Raw genomic sequence first — 14,831 nt, 5'->3', positions numbered from 1 at the left:
TTCTTTTTTAAATGAGAAATGCAGCAGGGCCAAAAACGAAAGGTGGTATTTGGTATGTGACAAAATTGATTTTGCCATGTGATATTTTTTTGGGCATGTGGCAAAACTGATTTCGCCATGTGGCATTTTTTTGGTATGTGGCAAAATGGATTTTGACATGTGGCATATTTTTTTTGCCGCGTGGCAAAATTGATTTTGCCATGTTGCCACACGGCAAAAAAATGCAACACACGAAAATTAATTTTGCCACATACCAAAAAAAAATGTCACATACCAAAAAAATTCCACATGCCAAAGAAAATGCCAAATGAAAAAAAAATGCCAAATGGCAAAATTGATTTTAGCCACATGGCAAAAAAGTGCCATGTACCAAAATGAATTTTGCCACATACAAAAAAAGTGACATCCCAAAAAAATGCTACATGCCAAAATCCATTTTGCCACATACACCAAAAAAATGCCACATGGCAAAAAAATGCCACATGGCAAAAAAAATGCCACATACCAAAATGAATTTTGCCACATACATACAAAAATGCCACATGCCAAAATCCATTTTGCCACATTCCCAAAAAAAATGCAATCCACCAAAATTAATTTTGCCACATACCAAAAAAAAAAATAAATGCCACATGGCAAAAAAATGCCATATGCCAAAATCCATTTTGCCACATACCAAAAAAAAAAAACAATATACCAAAATGAATTTTGTCACATGCCAAAAAATGCCACATACCAAAAAAAATGCAATATACCAAAATGAATTTTGCCACGTACCAAAAAAATGCCACATGCCAAAATGAATTTTGCCACATACACCCAAAAACGACACATGGCAAAAAAAAAGCCACGCGGCAAAATCAATTTTGCCACATGGCAAAAAATGGCATGTGCCAAAATGAATTTTGCCACATACAAAAAAAATGTCACGTACCAAAAAAAATGCCACATGCCAAAATCCATTTTGCCACATACCCCAAAAAATGCCACATGGCAAATTCAATCTTGCCATATGCCAAAAAAATGCCACATACGAAAATGAATTTTGCTACATACAAAAAAAAAAAATGCCACATGCCAAAATCCATTTTGCCCCATACCCCCAAAAAATGACAAATGGCAAAAAAGCCATCTGGCAAAATCCATTTTGCCACATGGCAAAAAATTGCATGTACCAAAATGAATTTTGCCATATACAAAGAAAAAAAAGGTCACGTACCAAAAAAAATGCCACATGCCAAAATCCAGGGCGAAAAAATGGCACGTGGCAAAATCAATTTTGCCACATACCAAAAAACACTTTTCGTTCTCGCGGTCTCTCGAGAAATTAGCACTTCCGTTTGCCTTTTTAAAGTTGCGTTTTGTCTCAGCCATTTTCAAAGAGCCAAAAACAGCAAAGAGGGCGTGCTAAACCTCATGATTTGATTTCGATGGGTAAAATTTCGTCCAATCATCTCCCAGAAGTGGAATTAGCAACTAAATTCATTGTATTTATTGATTTAGAGACGCAAACGCGTCATGTCTTTTAGCAACATGCTCAGGTCTGAAGGGGTTAATGTTGAGTTGTTTAGCTGGTCCAACTCTCAAACAGGTCAGCTTTTGTAGGTACTTTTTTTATACACAATATGGCAAAATGGCAATATGCCATTGTCATTAGAATTTATTTTATGCATTTTTGTATAAAAATATATTTTAAAAGTGTGGCAATTCAAAAAATGTATATATAAATATACATTGTCCTATGTTATACTTTAAGTTTTAAAAGTGTCTATTTTAATCTAATGTTCAGCATTGAGAAAATTAATATTTTTTTAATTCCTTATAAATGTCCTCTCAGGTTCCTATATTGTCTCCTCGGATTGTTTGGGTATACCTAAAATTGCCAAAGTGGGACTAAAGCAGGTCTGATAACAACAAACAACACCCACAACGACACTCCACCACAGCATCATCAAGTGCCTCCACCCTACAGCCTCCCACAGTCCACCTCCACGCTACACAAACACACACCCACGTGACTTCACATCCCAAGCACGAGCACGCACACCTCTCACTTACTTTCAAAGTCCAGGAAAAAATGAGGACAGTTCTCTAAATCCTTGCCAAGGACCTTAATGAGGTTCCCCATGGCTGGCGACCTGGACGGGACGAAACAACAACAACAAAAATGCACACAATGGGCAAAAAACCCGCTAAAACGTACAAAAATTACATCCCTTTTTCTCCCCGTCTTCTGTCTCCGGAAAGGCTTTGAATGACGCGGAGTTTTGTGCCTAATAGTCCTATTCGATTATCAGGGGTGGTCTGAATCCAGCAGTGAATCATTTAGCTAGCTCGTCGGGAGCCTGGCAGCAGCTTTTAATCTGTTTATGTGGCTATAGTAACCCAATAATAGTCTGCAATGCTCACTCTAATGCTCCTCACCGTACATCAGTCTATAGATATTTCATAACAAGCGCTGTACACTTAATACCCGGAGGCCACGTGCTAATGCACATAGTATAAAGCGGCTAAAAACAAAAAAGTTAAATGTACGATAAAATTGTAGCAGGTGTGGTTGCCAGAATTTTACTGTAACATAAACAGCAACTGTAAAGATTTTACTGTCAAATTAACAGGTAACAACCGTAATGAACTATGTTTTAACTGTTGTTGTTCTATTGGAAATCATACCTAATTAGCCAGCAAAGGTCATTGTTTTTCTTCTTCTGTGGTTTTATGGCGGTTAGAAACAGTGTTGTTTTTGGCAGCCATTTTAATTTTCATCTTAGTCTTTTGGATGATAATAATTATTAGTCTTAGTCATATTTTAGTAGGGGTGTAACCAGGGGTGAAAGTGGTTTTCTTTTTTTTTTCTTTTTTTTTGGGTGGGGGGGTTGGGGAGTGTCAAAACTACTGCAAATGCAAAGGAAACGGTTTTGGTCAGTTATTTCTGTAACACATACAAACACTGATATTCATTCTAAATTGTAATTTTTTTAATGATTTCCAAAATAAAAGTTAACAAAAACCGCTATAACCCCAACCTCCATCTCCTAATTTTTATTTTCCCTCATTTCCTCACATACTACATGCCAAATCTCCATTTTAACTACTGAAGAACATAGGATGTATATTAAAATTGAAGATAATGCAAACATTTACTTAAGTAACATACATTCAGAAAAAAATAAGGACAAATGACATATTATGCAGAGTGAAATGGATGAAGATCGCGCAAACATTTACTTTTTTAAATCATAAGGAAATGAATAGGTAGCCTAACACAAATTAACAAATATAAGCCCAAAGTGCACATTGACAGCTAAGATGTTCTGAACCTCCCCATCAGAGCAAATAAAAAGAAATATGATAAATAAGCCACCTTAGCTCTTTCCTTGCTCTTAAAGATTTGATCCATTTTCTGTTGCATTGCCCTATTTTGTTTTTGTTTTGTTTTGTTTTGTTTTGTTTTGTTTTGTTTTGTTGCTGTTTCAGAAAAATTGCACATCTGAACCAATCAGACCTAACTAACTCTGCTGATCACATGTCAGTATGTCAGCCAATTGAACGGATAAATGAGTCAAGGCGTTTTGCTTTGCTACGTGGATTCGTCAAGACTCAGATAACTGCAGCAGCTGGGGAAACCTCCATGCCATCCATGGAATAAAATAAATAATAAATATCGGTGGAAACGGATTACCCTACACAGCACTTTATTATGCTTGTTGTTAACACTTGTGTATGTAAATTTGATGTTGGTAGATTGTTTTCTTCTTGGAGATGAAATGCATGTGTGGCAGCTTTGTATTTTTCTTTTTATACATAGCGTTTTGACAGTTGTCTTCATATTTTCGGAATCTGAAACTGCGTTCCAGCCCTGAATCTTATACCGGAACTGCGTTCCTGACCTTTCCCGCCCACTTTCACCCCTGGGTGTAACGGTACACAAAAATCTCGGTTCCGTACGTACCTCAGTTTTGAGGTCACAGTTCGTTTCATTTTCGGTACAGTAAGAAAACAAAATGCAAAATATAAATGTGCTAGTTGTTTATTACACACCTTTGTGCTTTCAACAATAGGAACAATCGCCTATACAAAGCTAGAATTCTGCTCAAAAAGTCGCGGGTATTTAAAGATAATCCAACAACTATTTGCCTTTCAGACCCCGCGTATTGGTCAGCTTTCTTTCTGAAAGAAAGAAGAAAAAAGAAGTCCTGTGCTAAAGAGAAAAGCAATCCCAATGACAAAGATTTTAACATGTATTTTACAAATGAAATGCCTCAATGAATCTTTTTTTTTTTTCTTATGAACGTTTTTCAAAAGCTTTATCGGTGGATTTTCTCATTTAAAGCGGCACACAGAAATTAATAAATTTAATTGTGTAAGCAGGCGGCCACTTTGTCGCGCTGTTGACGTTTCTGGGTTATACTGTCCTACCGTGTTGGTCCTCATTATAGTAGAGAAGACGGAGAAAATATAATCTATACAAAGAAACTGTAACCAGATCGACTCACAGCCTCAAAAAGTAAGGCTTACATTACGTCAGAAACTCGTTCGGTACGCCACCGTTCCGAACCGAGCACCACGTACCGAAACGGTTCAATACAAATACATGTATGGTTACACCCTTATATTTTAGTCATCTCAAAATGTGTCTTCGTTTAGTTTTTGTTGACGAAAACTCAAGACTAATTTCGTCTAGTTTTAGTCGACGTTTACTAAAAATGTTTTCGTCTGTAAAATTAAATGATAAATATAGGTTTCCAACTATTTAGAATGAACATTGATAGACAAGCACATTTTGTAGCGTCTACAAGGTCAACGCCAACTTGGTGCCAATACACACTCAACAGGAAAACTACATTATTTTCCATTAATTATGCGCACCTGCACGCAACAAATTGTATGTAAAAAACGTTTCTTGAATGACGTATGAACCTTGTGGGATGTTTTTAATCAAAACAACTACCGTAATTCTCAGACTATAAGCCGCTACTTTTTTACCCTCATATTTAATCCTGCGGTTTATAGTTCAGCGCGGCTTATTTGTTGATTTATTTGGGTTAATAGGTAAAACTTTATTTGACAGCAGCGTCATAAGACATGACATGACATTATCATGGGCATTACCGAATGGTTATGACAGATGTCATTTAAGTGTCATCCGGCAAATTATGTCACTAACTTCATTTATGTCCAGCTCGGGTCTTTTCTATCCATTCAAAAGTGATTATTTGCCAGATAACAATAAATGACATCTGTTATAAGCGTGCATTAATGCTCATGACAGTGTCATGTCATAATCATGACTGTCTAATGACAGTCTAATGGCGCCACTGTCAAATAAAGTGTTACCAAATACAATAACTAGCAATTAATGAAACAAATGGAACAGTAACTAAAGAAATAATTAGCAAAGAACATGAATTTTGAATGTCATTTACATCTGTAACGCTGCAATGCATGCTAGGAGGCATGTTGGATGACAACAGTGTTGACAGCAGGTGGCAGCAGAGGTTGACTGTCTCCCCCTAGAGAGCAGTGATGGACAAATGTGTGGACATAAGTGTCTTGAAGCAATGGGTCAATTGGTTCCAAGCTTCATGGTGGTTCATTGGGTCTTATGGCAGTCTTATGATGCCGCTGTCAAATGAAGTGTTACCAATTAATATCTCTTGGTGTAAACAACCCATAATAAAGTGAAGACAGCTGCGGCTTATAGTCCAGTGCAGCTTATCGATGAACAAATGCCGCTTTCGTGTCAAATTTGGTGGGTGGCGGCTTATAGTCAGGTGCGCCTTATAGTCCAAAAAATTACGGTTCTTTGCAAGTAATTTCCGGCCTCCCAATTTTCCTTCAAATCTTTCGTAGGTTTTTTTGCTGGTATCAATGTGAAATGGGTCTTAAGTTTTATTCATAATGGTCTTATAAAAGTCTTTAAAAGTCTTAAATTTGGCTTGTTGAACCCTGCAGAGACCTTCTTGCAGTTTATAACAGTAATTAGGGTTGTTCCGATCATGTTTTTTTGCTCCCGATCCGATCCCGATCGTTTTAGTTTGAGTATCTGCCGATCCCGATATTTCCCGATCCGATTGCTTTTTTTTTTTTTGCTCCCGATTCAATTCCAATCATTCCCGATAATTTTTCCCGATCATATACATTTTGGCAATGAATTAAGAAAAAAATGAATAAAACTCGGACGAATATATACATTCAACATACAGTACATAAGTACTGTATTTGTTTATTATGACAATAAATCCTCAAGATGGCATTTACATTATTAACATTCTTTCTGTGAGAGGGATCCACGGATAGAAAGACTTGTAATTTTTAAAGGATAAATGTGACTTTGTATATTGTGACTAAAAATGGCCATCTAGTGTATTTGTTGAGCTTTCAGTAAATGATACTGCACCCTTTTAACTGTTCTGCCCAAATGCATGATGGTAAGTGCAACCATGACTGTGCGTAGGGGCACCAATTCATATATTTTCTCTGCGTTGGGAAAGAACATAGGGTGTTAAGAAAATGATCAACTACTACCTTTCTTCCCCACATTATCTCTCACGATATTTTTAATTGCTGAGAGAGGGATTGTAAATCAGTAAATGATACTGTAGCCATTTAACTTTTGCCCAAATGCATGATGGGAAGTCCAACCATGACTGTGCGTCGTGGTACCAATTGATATATCTTCTCTGCATTGGGAAATAACATAGGGTGTTAAGAAAAAGATCAACTACTACCTTTCTTCCCCACATTGCTTCCCACGATTATTCTAATCGTCAGGAGAGGGATTGTAAGACTTTAGCCATTTAAAAAAAGGCTCCAAAGGCTGCCAAAATTCACTCTACTCATTTTACGCTGCCTTTTAGCTCTATATACTGTATGGGTAAAACGGCGCCATTATAGATTGAACACAACAATGCGTGAGTGGGTCGTGCAGCGCATGCGTTAATTGCGTTAAATATTGTATCGTGATAAATGTAAAAAATATTAATTCTTGCCATTAACGCGACAAATTTGATAACCCTACCTTAAGCTTAAAGACTCTGGAAGAGTGTAACGCATTATGTCTGTAACGTTAAATACAATTAGAAAACAATTTAATTAAAAAATATATATATATTAAAAAAAGGCATGTCCGATATTTTTTTGCCGATTCCGATACTTTGAAAATGACGTGATCGGACCCGATCGATAGGGACATCTCTAACAGTAATAGCTTGGTAACCACAGCTTCCACTATTTTGTCATAAATTTAAGTTTTTGTTGTTTTTTTGTACAGTGCAGTGCCATTGACGACAATAGGCGTCCAATCCATTTTGAACTGGGAGGGCTAACAGCGGGTGAATGGTCGCTGCTAGCCCTCCCAGTTCAAATGACTTGGACGTCTATTGTCGTGAATAGATGAAATGAGCCAATCTGGAGTGAAACAAGCAAGTTGAGTTAAAAAAAACAAAAACGCCACATTTTTGTGCAAGTGTCTCTAATAAAGTGGCAGTAGGAGCAGTATGCAGTCCAAGCTGAGAGCAGCGCTCGGCTTACGGTTGCCAGGTAACTGTTGGCCTGGTGATACGGTCCGTTCGCCTCATGGTTAAGGATGCTGGAGGGAAGAAAAGTCTCCAGCTCGCGCATAGCAAACACATATTCATCTGATAGCGTCCATTTTTAATATTTGCCTTCCAAACACCAACAAAAACCCTGTTTTCTTAAACCCCGCTTGTTGGTGTCTTTGTTCAAGTCTCGCCTATATGTGTTATTCCTCCGAATCTTTGTCTATCATTGGTATTAGCTCGTCAAACTGCCGTTACTCAATATTATTAACTTCTTTTTTTTTTCACTTTACATATTTCCTCACTTCTCTTTTTATGACGTCTTTTTAAAGGTGTGGACTCTCCCCAAATTTGCCTGTGAAAGTTCAAAGGGGATACTTTTCAGATTCACAATAGGTGAAAATTCACTATACAGAGAATTAAAAACACAATAAGAGTGAGGAAACGCTGTTATAGTTGCATTTGTTTACTATTTTCCTTCCGCATGAGTCTTTTTTTTTAAGCAAACACATAAGCGTTTCCTTTTTTAAGTAGCCGTCACCCAAAAAAATACCCTTCAGCTCAGCTTACTTCTCTATTTCAACACTCCTCTAGTCCTTGTGTTGTCACCTCACATCTCCATCAAGCTGCTGGTAACCCAGAGGTGCTTGAGCAATCCATGTGGCAGAACTGAAATTGTCGTCCGTAAGGCGCGTGACGCAAAGGTCATGGGATGTGTAAGTGTGTCTGCCGATTTGGCTTCGTCTGAAGCCCTCATCTGCAGTCTGCTGAGCGAAAGCAGTCCTTGAGACACCAAATGGGTTCCCACACGGTGACTGAAAAGTAAAATCTGGCCGGATATGCGGCAAACGCTCCGCTCCCGGCCTCCTTTCAGCTCTCCCTGAAAGAACCCTCCTGTCACTGCCTCGAGGGCTGCAATGCAAAGTAGCTCTGTTCGCCAACATGGCCACCGACACGAACCTCTAATCTCCATATGGGTCGCTCTTTACCTTCAAAGGCCTTGAATCCGAATCTACAAATCCTAAACTGCCCATTTTATGCTTCAAATCCACGTTCATAAATTACCTTTTGTTTACGTCGACTCTCGTGGAACACTTCACTGCATCAAACAGGGCTTGTCAGAATCCACACGTCGGTCCGAGCATCAGCAGCCTGCACCTGACAAGACAGCAATACAGGAAAAAGCAAAGTAGGTGACGTGAGGCTGCGGAGGTGGTTTAAAGGCAGGGAGGAACGCAATCGTTTAGAGGGCGGGAGGGGGCACAAGAACAAAAAGAACGGGGTTGAACTTTCTACAAAATGTTTCTTATAAGGACATTCATTATAAGTCAGGAAATAGAGTAAAATATGTTAAAATGAATGAAATGGTAATGTTCTTAAGGGTTTTTAAGGATACTTAAGGGTTATCTGGAGAGTTGTCCGATATTATCATGGCCGACAAAAGCATTTTAAAATGATGTCGGATAATATCAACTTTGGTTTATGGGGCGACAGGAGAAAAGAAGGGGAGAGAGACATAAGAAGCACAAACAACAATAAATAAATACATTGAACGCTTACGCAATTATTTTGTTTGTGCTATTGTTAGCTAGTTGTTTTTCCGGTTGACACCATGTGGGGGGCCTGATGACCGGGGGGGGGGGGGGTCAAAAAGATTAGTAATTGGGAGGGGTGGAGTGTAACCAAATCGGCCATGTGAGGTGTAGAACCCAGTACTTGTGTGAATCCCTTGTGAGTGTGAGTATTTTGGCATCCTATTCTATGCTGTCTGATCGCTAATCCTGACACCAAGTTTTTCTACTTGAGTGTGTCTAATTGCACCAAGTCATGCGTTAATCCCATCACGCATGTGATCTTCCTTCAGATGAGTTGAAATGCCGCGCGGGAGCCACCCCAGGACCACGGCCCTTCCCCAGCCAATTGGGGGGGGGGGGGCGAGCCAGTGCAGCCCATCCCCCCTGCCATCATCCCCCCTGGGATTCAGGGTGGTCCCCGGGCCATCCATGCCCCCACCAACCACCCTTCACAGTTGGGATGAGGGGACGTGCCCCCATGCCCACCCCTGCCTGTACTTCTGTTGCTGCCTCTGGTGCTCAATTACGGTGTCGTTGCATGGGACTTATCGATTATGCCGATGGCATGAAAACGAAACTATCAATTCACAATGAAAAAAAATAGTAAACACACAAAAGTCATGTGTATTGCAGGCGACAATTTGGAAAGTAGTGGAGTAAAAAGTACAGATACGTGTTGTAAAATGTACTGGAGTAAATGTAAAAACTACCACTTAATATATGTACCAAAGTACAGACAAACAAAAATCTACTTCAGTAGTGCTGCGGCGATTAATCACTTAACTCGAGTAATTCGATTAGAAAAAAAATTCCGATTAAATGTTGCTGCTTCGAGTATTTTTTTAATTAAAGTGGAGTTGTAATGTTTTGAAAGTGTTTACGCATTAAGCATTTAATTTTATTGATTTGTGTGGATACACTGCCCTCTAGTGGCAACAGTAAATATGACATAACTCATTTCACATGGCTGAATCCAGCTGCTCCCTGTTAAGACCAATATAAGGTTGTAAGTTTTAGAGCTAATATGATTGTTTATCAATTTGTTATTTAGAGGTATATTTAGCATTTTTTTGTGGGAATATATGTTTGAACGATTTGTTTAAACTATCATAAAAAAGACGCTGCTCCCTGTTAAGACCAATGTAATGTTGTAAGTTTTAGTTTGTGCTAAAAATTTTTAATGCATTCGTAATTTAGTATTTAGGTAAATTTAGCTGTTTTATGTGGGAATACGTGTTTGAACCATTTGTTAAGAGCATTGTAAAAAAAAAAAAAAAAAAAAAAAAGTTACCATTTTATAGCATTTAAGCTAGCGGACTTTCGTTATGTAAGTTAGCCAATTGTTCTTTTGTTGGACTTAAATCCTCTTTTTTTTAATTTTACTTATTTTTTTAAATACCGTTCGAGACTCAGCTCAATTATTTTAATTTTTTATGTTCCTTATCCAATTACTCGGTTATTCGAACTGACTTGCTCATCGATTAATCGACTACTAAAATAATTGATAGCTGCAGCCCCATACTTAAGTACAGTAACAAAGTACTTTTACTTTGTTACATTCCACCACTGATGAATTATGATGGGTGAAAGATGAGTGGTCAAAAATGATGAATGATGAGTTGAAAATTATGCATGACAGGCAAATGATAATCTTTCGTGAATGATGAGCGATTCAATGCAATGCATTAAGAAAAAAAAAAAAAAAACTCGGACGAATATATACATTCAACATACAGTACATAAGTACTGTATTTGTTTATTATGACAATAAATCCTCAAGATGGCATTTACATTATTAACATTCTTTCTGTGAGAGGGATCCACGGATAGAAAGACTTGTGACTTTGTATATTGTGACTAAATGTTGCCATCTAGTGTATTTGTTGAGCTTTCAGTAAATGATACTGTAGCCATGCCCAAATGCATGATGGGAAGTGGAACCATGACTGTGCGTAGTGCTACCAATTGATATATCTTCTCTGCGTTGGGAAATAACTTAAGGTGTTAAGAAAAAGATCAATTGCTACCTTGCTTCCCCACATTGCGTCCCATGATATTTCTAATCGCAGGGAGAGGGATTGTAAGGCTTTAGCCAATTAAAAAAGGCTCCAAAGGCTGCCAAAATTCACTCTACTCATTTTATGCTGCCTTTTATCTCTCTATATTGGTAAAACGGCGCCATTTCAGATTGAGCGCGACAATGCGTGAGTGGGTCGTGCAGCGCATGCATTAGTTGCGTTAAATATTTCAACGCGATATATTTTTGAAAAAATTAATTACCGCCGTTATTAGGATAAATTTGATAACCCTACCTTAAGCCTAAACTAAAGACTCTGGATGAGTGTAACATATTATGTCTGTAACGTTAAATACAATTAGAAAACGATTGACTTAAAAAATATATATTAAAAAAAGGCATGGCCGATATTTTTTTGCCGATTCCGATATGTTGAAAATGACGTGATCGGACCCCGATCGATCGGGACATCTCTAGTTTTGACAGTTGCCGTCATATTTTTCGGAATCAAAGCACCGTATAACGGAACAGCATTCCGGCACTGAATCTTATACCGGAACTGCGTTCCTGACCGTTCCCGCCCACTTTCACCCCTGAGTATGATATGTAAAGGATGCTGAATGATGCATGACAAAGTGATTTTAAATTGGTAGACAAACAATACACATACTGCCTGAGGAAAGTCGGATCAATTCTACCCTCTATAATCTCACGGGCGTAGACGTCTTTACCAGTGAACGTATTGCAGATGGAGATGCTCACTGATTTGTTTTGACTGTCCATATCTCCTTGGAGTAAACCTGCTAATGCATATCGATCGCCTCTGTCGGCTGAAGGCTAAAAGCCCAAAGGTCAAGTATTTGACGATAGACAATGGCGATGATTTCTGATGAACACTTTTGAGGGAGGGGCAATGTACTCTCGAGTAAATGTAAGGTGGAGTGCACTAGGTTTGACCTCGCTGTCTTTACTTATCACATGTACACAGTAGCGCAAGACCCACACCAACGCGTAGTCGGGAATGCGGCTAATGAAATAAAAGGAGCGATTGTTGTCACAAATATTAATGGGCTCGTGTCAAGTCAAATTGGGAGCAGACGTCTGATCTCATTTGACTCAAACCGCTTCGGGGCTCAGCGTCACATTTTGATGGATTACTATTTTCAATTGTACTCATTAATGCACTTCAAGCAAGCACTATGATAAAAGTTTGTTTTAACTTGGAGTTGACTTTTCAGTTCAGTAAGTAGAACAGCAAGGTAAGAGAAAAAGCAGGTCAGAGTTGACAAAAGCATGTCGAGGTAAATGGAATTTCAGAGAATGTAAGCAGAAAGACGGATTCTTTTCCATTGTGTTTCGTTGAGATGTCATTTTTCACATGAACACAAAAAAAGGTGGGGGAGCGACTGAAGCTTTGTCAGGTTCCTTTGGAAAGGAAACAACGTGCTCTTTCAAAGCTTTCTATACATTCCTGTGCGTGCTCTATTTTCATCTTCTGCTCGCAAATGTGTCTGAGATTATTCGAAGCTAAACCTTGTATTTCATGCAGCTATTAATATTTCAACGCCACCATTTTGGCACCTAGTCCAAGTCTGTGTTGAGAACACACAACAAGAAATGTCCATTTCGAGTAGGTCGGTTTATCAGACTGGTTTAAACCAGAAGATAACCTGATCCAAGTTCAGATTGTTATGTTTTGTACCGATTGCTGATTAGCTAGAAGATACTTTTGCCAGCTTAGAAGAAGTGCTAAGACAACTAAAAATAAAGAATTTGATATTTTAAGTCATGTGTCAAGACAATTGGTCTTTTTTGCGTGGAAATTCCCACGTCGGCGTTTTCAGTTCCCAGTTGTAGTCTATTTATGTGTTCTTAAAAGATAAACGTTATTCTGAGTTAAAATAATTTGAGACTGAAACTAGTGCTGTCAAATTTATCGCGTTAACGGGCGGTAATTAATTTTCTTAAATAATCACGTTAAAATATTTGACGCATTTAACGTATGCGCGGAATGACCTGCTCATGCATTGCCTCAAACAGATTGCAATGACACTGTTTTTTGCACATTGAGAGCTAAAAGGCAAAGAAAGGCGAGTGGACACAGGCGTTCATTGGACTGCGCCGTTGATCGGCAACTCCTTCACAGCAAACATAAGTATTATTTAGTGAAAGCACAACAAAAATAATATTCCTATCAAAAAAAATAATAATAATGTTCACAAAAAGAAAAGCGCTTCATTCTGTATTTATGAGGCCCTATTCTCACACAGTTAAACAACAATGTAAAGAACTGGCATTCCCAATTAAAATAGCTATGCAAAGTACACATAAAACTTACTCAGACTTTGGTCAAACTCTATTCAAACATTTTGTTTAGCTCAACACTGGATGGCAATATTTAGTCACAATATACAAACTATCAGAGGTCTAGTACGTTGTGAAGTCAGCACTCAAATGAACGTGAATCACAATAGACCCAGTCTAAAAAAAAACAAACAAAAAAAAAACAGGGAGATACGTCGTCAGTCAAGGGACAAAACACACTCATTGGCTAGATTTATAAGTAATTTAAAACTCGCCTTTGACACCTTGTGGTGTATTTTAATCACTACCTTATGTAGTTAAAGACACTGTGGAAAAACGGCAGGGAGCCCATGTGACGTCACCGCTCGGCGACATCAACAATTGCGAGCTACTAGTTTATTATTTGATTGAAAATTTTACAAATTTTATTAAAACGGAAACATTAAGAGGGGTTTTAATTAGGGCCGTCAAAATTATCGCATTAACGGGCGGTAATTAATTTTTTTAATTAATCACGTTAAAATATTTGACGCAATTAACGCACATGCCCCGCTCAAACTGATTAAAATGACAGCAGTGTAATGTCCGCTTATTATTGCTTTTTGGTGTTTGGCGCCCTCTGCTGCCGCTTGGGTCCAAATGATTTTATGGGCTTCAGCACAATGAGTGAGCATGGTGTAAATATTGACATCAACAATGGCGAGCTATGAGTTTATTTTGGGATTGAAAATTTTACAAATTTTAATAAAACGAAAACATTAAGAGGGGTTTTAATATAAAATTTTTATAACTTGTACTAACATTTATCTTTTAAGAACTACAAGTCTTTCTATCCATGGATCGCTTTAAGAGAATGTGAATAATGTTAATGCCATCTTGTTGATTTATTGTCTTAATAAACAAATACAGTACTTATGTACCGTATGTTGAATGTATATATCCTTCTTGTGTCTTATCTTTCCATTCCAACAATAATTTACAGAAAAATATGGCATGTTTTATAGATGGTTTGAATTGCAATTAATTACGATTAATTCATTTTTAAGCTGTAATTAACTCAATTAAAACTTTTTAATCGTTTGACAGCCGTAGTTTTAATATAAAATTATTCTAACTTATATTTTAAGAACTACAAGTCTTTTTCATCCGTGGAGTGTGGATCCCTTTAACAGAAAAAATGTTAATAATGTTAATGCCATCTTGTGGATTTATTGTTATAATAAACAAATACAGTACTTACAGTATGTACAGTATGTTGAATGTATATATCCGTCTTGTCTTATCTTTCCATTCCAACAATAATTTAAAGCAAAATATGACATATTTTAGAGATGGCTTGAATTGCGATTAATTCCAATTAATTTATTTTAAAGCTGTGATTAACTCGATTAAAAA

At 37.7% G+C, this 14,831-nt stretch overlaps 1 protein-coding gene across 5 annotated transcripts in view; it reads right to left on the bottom strand.

The window, feature by feature from the left end:
* Positions 1-14,831, bottom strand: part of fam49al (family with sequence similarity 49 member A, like) — a 51,511-nt gene that overhangs the window by 23,910 nt on the left and 12,770 nt on the right. For 2 of the 5 annotated variants that reach the window (XM_057827821.1, XM_057827824.1), the window contains exons 2-3: positions 8,607-8,699; positions 2,059-2,138 (exon numbers count right to left, since the gene is read on the bottom strand). Coding sequence is in view for 2 of the 5 variants with exons in the window: in XM_057827824.1 (XP_057683807.1) it covers positions 2,059-2,128 (70 nt within the window). In the remaining 3 variants the exon portion in view is untranslated. The remainder of the gene's footprint in view (positions 1-2,058; positions 2,139-8,606; positions 8,700-14,831) is intronic. The other 3 variants (XM_057827823.1, XM_057827825.1, XM_057827822.1) reach the window with 2 other exon arrangements.

The sequence above is a fragment of the Corythoichthys intestinalis genome, chromosome 22 (genome assembly GCF_030265065.1).
Source record: "Corythoichthys intestinalis isolate RoL2023-P3 chromosome 22, ASM3026506v1, whole genome shotgun sequence".
NCBI lineage: Eukaryota > Metazoa > Chordata > Actinopteri > Syngnathiformes > Syngnathidae > Corythoichthys > Corythoichthys intestinalis.
This window is presented reverse-complemented; position numbering and strand designations above follow the sequence as displayed.